A 10,750-nucleotide genomic window follows, 5' to 3' on the forward strand; every position below is an offset into this window, starting at 1 on the left:
TTCACATGGCACTACATAACCTCATTCTGTGAACATGTTACCACTGTGTTTGAATGTGTAAAATGTTAACAAATAGACATTTATAATCTTGTATTTGTCGGGGTCTGGGAGTTTCTGTTTGCTTTGCTTTTACCTGCTATCGATAGATGGCGTTGGACCTCATGGGTACTGAGGTGACAGGTATTCCGCATCTGCTGATTGTTACTGGGAGTATTTAAGCAGGAAGCTGCCAGCAATTCACTGCCTGAGTGTTAGCCAACAGTGGTTGCTTTTAAGCCCTGGCTCAGTTTCCAGTTTGATTCCTGACTTCTGGATTAAGAACCTTTTGGATCTAGATTCAAGCCTCCAGTTACCTTCTCCAGACAAACGTCAAGCTGGCAGCTTCCTCGCTCCGCGATCAACCGGCCTCAATCATAAGCGAACCCTGTTCACCCTCCAACGTGCTCTCGTGCAAGTACCTCCAACCGGCGCTCCACACCACCATCTCATACACCATGGACTGTGCTTGACCTGACTTCCCGAGAACCACCTTCAAGTATCCGTAGACCAACTTACCTTGGATTAACTTACCTCCTCAGTCATCTCCAGTCCTGTGCTCCCAGACTCTACATCTCTCTTTCCCCCTGGCGGTTCAGTCATCTCTTCCTGTAAGAGACACATATTACTTTAGTAACAATATTCATATCATCACTCTGGACTTACTTCTTCTCCCCTTCTCTGTGCAATTGGTGATCTACCGGTCCTGGTTCTCTCGCCATAATCACTCCTGTGATCTCCTTAGTGTATGTCTGCATGTGGGTCAAATCTTACCTAGAATCATGACAGTATTGCTAAAAGTAGTTTGCCTTCTCTCTAAACACATTAATAACTTAACCCACGGGTTTTCTGGATTGAAACATGAGCAAAATTCATTTGGATTACATGTCATTCCAAGATCCAAGTTCCGATTGCAGGACTTGTTCCTGATAAACGCCCGCCTTCTTTCACATTGAAGGTTCTTGAAATTTTCCCCACTACACTTCTCTTTTGATCAATGTGCCTGCTCAACCTTCTTACTTTGTAGGTGATCGTTAGCTCTAAATTACAGTTCATCTTGCAAATAATTAATACTAACTTTTCTTCAGAGTATCACTAAACTCAGCCTAAGTAACAACAGTGGTACTTGTACAATAATCTGGGAACCATGGGACTGGATATATATAATATCTTGAAAGAGCAAATATGTAGTGGGAGTCATAAGCAAAAGTAATAAGGAAATACAAATGCGAAATAGTATCTGTAGAGGTTGTATTTGTATTATAAAGAGATACATTTATTTAAGATTCAGCCACATTCCAAATAACAATAAACTATTGTCTATCACAGGGAAGGCTCAAAAAAATTAAAAATGGCGTTTGAGGATGGAATATTAAAATGTCAGCTGTGTTATATCAAGTTTACATAAAAACTGACCCATAAGAACAATATGAAAAAACAATAATAGGGTCTAAAGAAGAGGTTATAAGTGTAAAACTCAAAAGTTTGGACTTTTTAAGTACAACCAGAGTAGTACATACCACAGTATTATTGTTTATTTTTATTATTTTTTTCCTGGCTTGCATGCAAGGTACATGTAGACTTTAAACCATGGCATAATCAACACGGACCAGGGGGTGGCGGTAGTGCACGACGTTGTCAGCTACCGATGTAGAAGGCCAAGAAGAAGAAGACAGAGGAACTCAGTAGTTTCTAGAACAGTGTTTCCGATCGATTGTATTTTGGCCTCGGACTTCTCGATAGTAGAATTCGCGCTTAAACAACATTAATTTTTCTACCGTTTGGAGTTTATCGCAGACAGCGTAATGGCGGTCCCCGGTATGTACTTCATTTATGTAAATTCTTTTTTTAGTACTATGAAGTGATATTAGGTAAAGGCTTGGAAAATAACAATACAGTTAATCAAATTGTTGCTAACCTTAAGATATCCTTGTTAATATTAGGGACCAAATAGTTAAACATCATAATTTATTCCTGACAGGATAGGTTTTTTTCCCCCTAAACAGCACTGTTTCTATTTGCGCACTGGTATCTGTCCTGTATAAGTTTATAAATGAACCAACCAACCAAAAAAAATAAATAAAAAATAAAATTTTTGCTGGAAACGTTTTGTTCGTAGTTCCACTGGTACACTATAGTATGTCAATATATTACATCGTCACCTAATGATGCTAAAGACCACTGGTCTGTATTCATTTCTTTAACTTGTATTTTTTTTTACAGGCCCTAATAAGGACAACATAAGAGCTGGATGTAAGAAATGTGGATATCGTAAGTAAAGCTTCAAGCCACAAATTACAGAACACGTTTTCTGTATTAAATGTGTTGCAGGCTCGCTGCAGCAGGGTTTTGATGATCATGAAGATGCAGTTGACAAATTGTGCAGGTCTTATTCATTTCGTGTCACTCTTGTTTAGTCAATTTTTGTGTTCTGTTTTGAAACCACGTCTTGCTGCCTGCAAATATTCTAACTATTTCTAAATGATTGAGCTCTGTTTGCTATTTTAAAACCGTAATCTGGTTTTGATGTAGTAGTTTTTTTAAAGCTAAGAGCTGTTTCAGATTTTACTTTTGCATCTTTATTTGCAGAAACATTGTTTTTACAAATTTTCTCAACACTGATCATCACATTTGTATGGTGGCTTCAGAGTTTTACCATTTAAATTATAAAATTGGGCAATATTTATCTTTAGAAAACCTAATTTGTTTCGATACCAAAAGGTATCATTTGTATGCGGAAGTCAGAATTTCCACCTTTTAAGCCATAAAACAAAGAGAAACGACCTCTAAAGTTAGAATTAGCAACTTCCACTTCTAATGATTTGAATCTCATTTGATAAATACCCAAAATATGGTTCTGTACAACATCGATTTTTGAAGATGATCCTTTGTTATTGACTTTTTGTGCTGAATCCATAAATTTATTAGAAATAGTAGACTGGTACTTGCTTTGGTAGCACAGTATAACAATTTTTTCAGTTTTTTTTTTTAAACTTGCATGTGGGGAACCTTAAAGTTGGTTGTAAAATAATTCTGGGTTGTGAGGCCAGTTGTTCATTAATGCTAGTGCTCTGTTCATCTGTTTTGCAGCGGGACACTTAACATTCGAGTGCCGAAATTTTGTCCGAGTTGACCCCCAGAAAGACATTGTTCTGGATGTGAGCAGCACCAGCAGCGAGGAGAGTGAAGACGACGTGCCTGCTTCTCAGCACAACGAGAAACTAGGTCGAAGTGCACAGCGCCGTAAAGGTCAGATTGCATGTAACCAACATATTTAAAGTACAAACTCATATAGATTTTTTAAAGAAAAATATGCAAATAATCCACACTGTTAGTATTGTAATTTTAAATGACATTTTAGTGTATTTGTTGAGGTTTTATTATTGGATCACAAAAATGAAAACACCATTGAACCTTAATTAATGTACAGTTTGGCCAGTTAAATCAACAGGAGTTATGGCGAGTCTTGTATCATAAATGCTTTTAATAGTAAAATGTTCCTCCGTGAGTCGTCCTTCTGAAATACAGTCGCTCTGTTACTTAGACGATGAACTTTTTCCCAGCACAGAGTTTTTCTCAGCACAATCTTCATATGTTTTAGATTCTCACGGTGAAGATGACAGAAAAAAGAGACGTAAGCTAAAGAAGAGTAAAGATAGAAAATCAAGAAAAAGGTAAGCTTTGTTTTAAAAATCACTTTTCAGTTTCAATTAGCCTAAAATCTTAACTTAAATTCTCTTAGTTTGATGGTAGAAAGATGCAGTGGTATTCAAGTACATGTAAAAAAATTTGAATATTGCGTAAAAGTGCAATATTTTTTGCCAGTCATCTCAGAAAGTGAAACTCATATATTACATAGTCATAACACATAAAGTGATATATTCCAAGCCATTGTTTCTCTTTAATTTGGATGATTTTGGGTTACAGGTAAAGAAATGCCTAAATCTAATGTCTCAGAAAATTAGAATACTGTGAAAAATGTATTATTGGACACTAATGGTGTATAAATTAATCAACTCATAACACCTGAACGTTTAACGATCTCTCACTCTGGGTCCGAAGGCTACACAATCATGGGGAAAACTGCTGACTTGACAGATGTCCAGAAGACACCCTTCACAAGGAGGGTAGGCCACAAAATGTCATTGCTGAAGAAGCTGGTTGTTCACAAAGTTCTGTATCCAAGCATATTAACTGAAAATTGAGTGGAAGGAAAAGGTGCAACAGGGAGAACCGCAGCCTTGAGAGGATTGTCAAGTGAAATTCATTCAAGAATGTGGGGGAGCTTCACGTGGATTGAACTATTCCTCATGTCAAGCCACTAACCGAACCAGAGACTACGTCGGAAGCATCTCACCTTGGCTAAGGAGAAAACGAACTGGACTGTTGCTCAATTGTCTAAAGTCCTGTTTTCAGATGAAGGTAAATTCTGCATTTCATTTGGAAATCAAGGTCCCAGAGTCTGGAGGAAGAGTGGAGAGACACAGAAACTACGTTGCTTGAAGTCCAGTGTGAAGCTTCAACAGTCAGTGATGGTTTGGGGTGCCATGTCATCTGCTGGTGTTGGTCCACTGTGTTTTCTGAGGTCCAAGGTCAACGCAGCTATCCACCAGGACATTCTAGAGCACTCCATGCTTCTCTCAGCTGACAAGCTGTATGGAGATGCTGATTTTATTTTCCAGCAAGACTTGGCACCTGTCCACATTGCCAAAGGTACCAAAAGCTGCTTCAGTGACCATAGCGTTCCTGTTCTTGATTGGCCATCAAACTCCCCTGACCTGAACCCCATAGAGAATCCATGGGCTGTTGTCAAGGAGATGAGAGACAGCAGACCCAACAAGGCAGATGACTTGAAAGCAGCTATCAAAGCAATCTGGGCTTCCATTACACCTACTCAGTACCACAGGCTGATCACCTCCATGTCACGGCGCATTCATGCAATAATTTATGTAACAGGATGTCCAACTGAGTATTGAGTGCATAGAAATGGGCATTATTTTCCAAATCCTGACATTTGTGCTTAAAACATCCTTTTTTGACTGCTCTAATGTAGTATTCTAATTTTCTGAGACACAGATTTTTTGGGTTTTCTTTACCTGTAAGCCAGAATCATCAAAATTAAAAGAAACAAAGGCTTGGGATATGTCACATGATTCTATTTAATATGAGTTTCACTTTCAGAGATGACTGACAAAGATATTGCACTTTTTTTGCAATATCGTAATTTTTTTAAATGTACCTGTATTTCCACAACAATATTTTGTAAGATTATTTAAGTACATACAGTACTAGAATAATAATTAAACTGTTACCTGCTACCTATTTCATTCAGTCCTTAATGTGTTTTTGTTTTTCCTAGATCCTCATCATTAAGTGATGAAGAACCAAAAAAGAGAAAGAAGCGCAGCAGATCGAGCTCCTCGTCAGATGAGGAGGACAGGAGAAAGAAAAAGAAACAAAGTCACAAGAAGAAAAGCAAAAAGAACAAAAAGGAGCATGGGAAACATCACAAAAAGAAAGAGAGAATAAGGAAACACAAATCCTCCTCTTCTTCTTCTTCATCATCTACTGAATCATCAGAAAGTGACTGAACCACCAAATTTGTAAAACATGTCTGACATATTTAATAAGCAGATCATGTACACAAGTTGTATAGATCATCTCTTTTCAAACCTGTGTTCACACACTGCTGGGTCTATAGATGATAACAATATGTCAGCATCATCCTTCACTGTGGATTCTCAAAAGCTGGTACAAACCAGACAACATGCTGTTAAAAAGCTTTGCATTGTTTTTCCAGACTCATCATCCTTTGAAAATATTTATGACCAATAATTTTAATTTCACTTAGTGTCACTTCTCTATCATTTGTGCGTCAGTGCAAAGTTTCAAGTCTTGTAAAGGGAAAGATTGCACACATAATGTAGGACAATGGCCGTGCAGATTTTGTTCTTTTATGTCCTCCTTATGTTTTTCAGTCTAGTAAAAGGTCAAATCTGAACCATTCATTCCTATATTGAAATGATTTGGTGCTGATGTTTATTTTGGTGTTAAAAGGAATCTAGTCCTTTAAATCTACTTATGGTTTAGTAGTTAAATTATGGGGCTGCACTGCAAAAAAAACAGCTTTTTTCAATATAAGCATTTGGTTTATACTAAAGCTGTAAACCACATACAAGTCTTTGTGTTAGTATCACATTGTAGATGTTAGTACTCTCATTGTCAGCTGCTTTTTTTAAATTAACAATTTCCATCCTGTCTTTAATTCCAAGGGCGTTTATTAATTTGAAAGAACTCATCAATGCTACTATTAGTTTCTTTCATATGTGACCCTTTTTACAGCTTTGTGCTTTTCTTTTGATATATTTGATCTCACAATTGAAATAAAATATATTGTCTTTCAGACTATTTTATTGTTTTAAAATCCTATTACGATTGAAATTGGCGAGCATGTGTAGTAACGGCATTCATCAGGCAGAGGGCAGCAACACACTTAATAGTAAGTGCTGATCAGCTATGACGTGAAAAATCTCAGTGATGATCTCTTAAATCTTGGTTGTTCTAGTTGTTTCCTTAATGGATCAGCTTAATTTACTTTGAGTGAATGTTTGCAAACAAGCACAACAGGATGGCTACAGTAACCCCTAAAAAGGAGTCTGTTATGTGATGCTCAGTCTCACATCATCTAAATCCTGAAAATGTGCTTTGAAATATATATATAAACACTAACAACAAAAATTTGAAATGCAGTGATCTTACATCAAATGATGTCTTAAATATGAGCCAACTTGCATTTTAGAAGTGTCAATAGAATATGAAAATGGTGCATATTCTTTCTTAGTCTTAGGTCTCCTAGTGGTGACGTTGTGAACATCACCACTATGGATCTAAGGTTAGGAATGGACCTCAATAACCTGAGATTACTGCCATCATCTCTCCTGTTAATTCACAATGGAAGCAATCAGACATATTCATAGAAATGGATATAGACTTCCTGACTTATTTTGTTTGATCTGCCAAACAATCATGAATAGGCAGCAGAGCTGCTTTGGCTTGGCTCCATAATGGAAGAGGCCCATGTGTCAAACATCAATCTTTCTACAACAAAATTTTGGAAGGATTTTAATGAATACAAAGAGCTTTTTGTATCACATTCTCAGAGGGAGATTTGATTCATGCATGCATGAGTCATATTTAACTTCACACCCAAACTTTCCCTTTCAAAAACTCATAGAGAAATGACAGTCTTCACACAGCATCATTTACTAAGAATGAGCCTGAGAGGATGAACTAGCATTGTGAGCTTGAGGCCAAACCTCTTACCCACGTCTCTAAAGCATTGGTTTCATTGTGTAGAAAATATGATTCAATAAAGAGAACTTTGAGGTGTTTAGTTTTAATGACTTAAAAACCTGTTTAAATGTGATTCCTGACCTTACTGAACATAATCACACTTTCCCAACTTCTAAAATGACAAAAGCTTGCATCTTTAATAACTCACTGGCGTGGATAGAGAGTAAAGCTAGGAGAACGTTCCACTTCAAAACAACAGACAAACATCAGATTTCAGCAACCACAGATCAGAGATATTACTCAATGGACCCTATAGTCTGCAGTCATGGCATAAATGAAGAGAAAGTGAAATCACATTTTTCTTTATTGGGTGTACATAGCAGCATCCAATGATAGTTATGAATTAGTTCTTTAGATAATTGTGAATGTTGTATCTATAAGAAACACATTTCTGGTGTCAACTCTGGGTTGTTTCATTTGCAGTTTTCTAACATGGAACTTTAAACTTAAATGCAATAGCCTGCAATATTAGATGTAAAGTGTTTTACCTAAAGAGAGAGAAACCTTTCTCTCTCTTTAGGTAAAAGTCTGTTGTTTGCAGAATCTTGACAGCCAGTTACTATTTAGTGTTAAACAGTATATACACCTGCGATGGACTGGCGACCTGTCCAGGGTGTACCCTGCCTCTCGCCCGTAGACTGCTGGAGATAGGCACCAGCTTCCCCGCGACCCACAATGGATTAAGCGGTAGAAAATGACTGACTGACTGTATATACACTTAATGTATTGTCTTCATGATTGTACCTTTGTGGTCTTGGTTAGCCACAGGAAAAGCCATAGATTTACTGTCTGAAATAAAAAAAAGACATTGCTTCCTCAAAGCTGTTGTGCTTTGCATGATCTGCATGATCGGCATTTATAAATAGATTAATTATTAATTTCACTTTGCCTTGGGGAAGGGGGCATTTCCTTAAGGAACTACAGAGTCCTGACTTCAAGGTTCACAACTGCTGATCATATCATTATCTTTTTTGGGGGCTCAAAAGCACCTTTACTGAAAATGTGTTGAAGACAAATATGCAGAAGGTAATATTTAATGTGTGTGGTCCACACGCACACACCTTGGATGTCACCTTTCACATATAGGAGCTATCATTTTCCAGATCACTTTGAATAGTTTCCAAAGAACTGAAATGAAATAATTCTCACTTCAGATATTATACTGAGGGTAATATATTGGGCAAATTTATAAACCTCGAAAGATTTTAAATAATTCTTAATTGACCATAAATTTCAGTATTTCCTGTTAACGTGTCAGACTTTGAATGGAAACCTGTCTCTTTTATTCAATTGAATGATTAAATGTTTGAAATGGTCAAAACACCTGCAATCATGAGACCATTATTTCCCCTCCTCCATGCTTGATTGAATATCATCAAGTACAAGAACCACCAACCAAGTGACAGAGGGTTGATCACCTTTTGGACATAACTAAATAGCCTTGTTCCTCTTTGTTAGTGCTCATGTTTGGTTTGTGTATTTCTTCTTTGTAGTCAAATGGGACTGATTGATTTACTTTAACATAATTTAGCAAAGCATCATTTCGCTAAATGTGATATTTGGTTCCAGAGGTGGCTGCTATGATAACAGACTTGCAATTTGAAACATGCCCTCCATTTCACACCCACAATCTTCAAAGGAAAAAAAAAACTATGTGCAGAACATGAAGGACACATAATAAGCTCAAAATAAGTGTATGATGGACATGCAATTTTCAAATGTACTGTTTAACTAACAACAACCTCTACATAAATGCCACGGATGACTATTGAATGAGGTATCTGAAGAACTGATAAAAAGAAACTTGGCCACAAAAGAAAGTTAGACGCAACATTAGTAGTGCAGATGGCCAGAGGACAAACTTGATGCCAAGAAGGAAATGAAGTTGAGGAGTGCTTCCGTGTGCAGCCACTCTGAGTAAACCATATGCTGTTTGTATAAGAAAACAACTAGATTTTCCTGTTTGTATCAGCTCATTGGTTTTTATTGAGCCTGTTTGGCTGCAGGAATGTAGAGAGCAAATGGGACTCCATTGAGCCATTTAAATGGAAATTAGATGGTCAAACTCATCATTCAGAGTTCAGTTGCAGCAGAAACGAAGTTCATCCTCAACGAAAGCATCTTTGAAGCACTAATCTCAAACATTAAGAAAATTTGTTCTTCAAAAATGGCTGACCTGAGTCACTATAATATTGGTAAATTGTTTTTCATTATCAGTAGGTGCGTTTTCAAATTGTTTCTTATGAAAATGTGACCATTGTTTCAGGGCCTTACAACCCTCACAGGCTTTTTAACTGTTTATTTTTTCATTTTCACACCATCAGAAATGATCAAAGCAGAAGTCAAACCTGAAGCCTATTAGTCATGAGTCTCTATTCACCTTCTGATCACCACTAAAACGTATTATCATTTCTAGGAAAAAAAAAAAATCTAAATCCCTTATGTGGTACTTTAGTGGGAATAACCCAAGCTGAGAGATGGCGCCGGTTTAGCGTCTGTAACCACTGTTGAAATATTATTTCAGAGACAACCAGTCGGCACGTCTTGGAGTACAGTGAGTCCATCGCACGTGAAACGCATAAGGACCAAGGGGCAGTTTGGAAGCTTTTTGTTTGCTACCAATTCAGCTCCTTCTTTTTAGATTTTGTTCCTCGTTTCCTCTCTTGGCCCTGAAATAAAGCCTAATGTAGCAACTGACCTGTAGAATAAATAGACAGCAAGGCTAGATGACCCCGGCCATAAAAAATGTAGGGTGTAATTGATACTACATAGCTGTACATGAAACATGTTCAGCTTTCTCCCAAAACCTGCAAGAAAGAAAAATGACTGTGTGAATGGGGTGAGTGTCTATTCCCTACCCTCTCTTTTGGTCAAACTCTTTCTTTTTCTTTTTTTTTTCCAGAGGTCTGTTATTACCGGCCTAGTTCCTGGGTTCTCCTCTGGAGCAGAGCTTGTTCATGTTAACCTTGTAGTTTTCAGTAATCGCTGGCCTGACTGGGTGGCTTTCACCAGGGAATTAACACCAGATCGTATTGGATCATGATCAATAGGCCGCAAAACATGTTTGGGATTGGACTGCTTGACCAGCTTGTTGTGATCATTATCATGGTTATATTATTTAATATTTGATATTAACATTTAAATATTTGATCAAATAATAATTCGGTCTGTTAAGTGTTGTCCTGTGAATACCAGCCCAATAACGGCATTAGGACAGTAGTGAAAGGGGTGCGCAAAGCTCTGACATTATTGAACAGCAGAACTCTGAACATACACGGAATAGATTTACAGTTTCCTAAAATACAAGAATTTATTAACAAAAATAAGTCAACGCAAAGTCAAACATATTTCAACAAACAAA

General features: G+C 37.2%; 1 protein-coding gene across 1 annotated transcript; it reads left to right on the forward strand.

Moving 5' to 3' along the window:
* The first annotated feature begins 1,697 nt into the window (after positions 1 to 1,697).
* srek1ip1 (SREK1-interacting protein 1) lies at positions 1,698 to 6,439 on the forward strand. The gene is made up of 5 exons (XM_047375315.1): positions 1,698 to 1,854; positions 2,260 to 2,307; positions 3,127 to 3,285; positions 3,638 to 3,710; positions 5,396 to 6,439. Exons 1-5 carry the CDS (start codon positions 1,842 to 1,844, stop codon positions 5,625 to 5,627), a joined length of 525 nt encoding a protein of 174 aa, XP_047231271.1. The 5' UTR covers positions 1,698 to 1,841; the 3' UTR covers positions 5,628 to 6,439.
* The last annotated feature ends 4,311 nt before the right edge of the window (positions 6,440 to 10,750 follow it).

The sequence above is a fragment of the Girardinichthys multiradiatus genome, chromosome 9 (assembly GCF_021462225.1).
Source record: "Girardinichthys multiradiatus isolate DD_20200921_A chromosome 9, DD_fGirMul_XY1, whole genome shotgun sequence".
Taxonomy (NCBI): Eukaryota; Metazoa; Chordata; class Actinopteri; order Cyprinodontiformes; family Goodeidae; genus Girardinichthys; species Girardinichthys multiradiatus.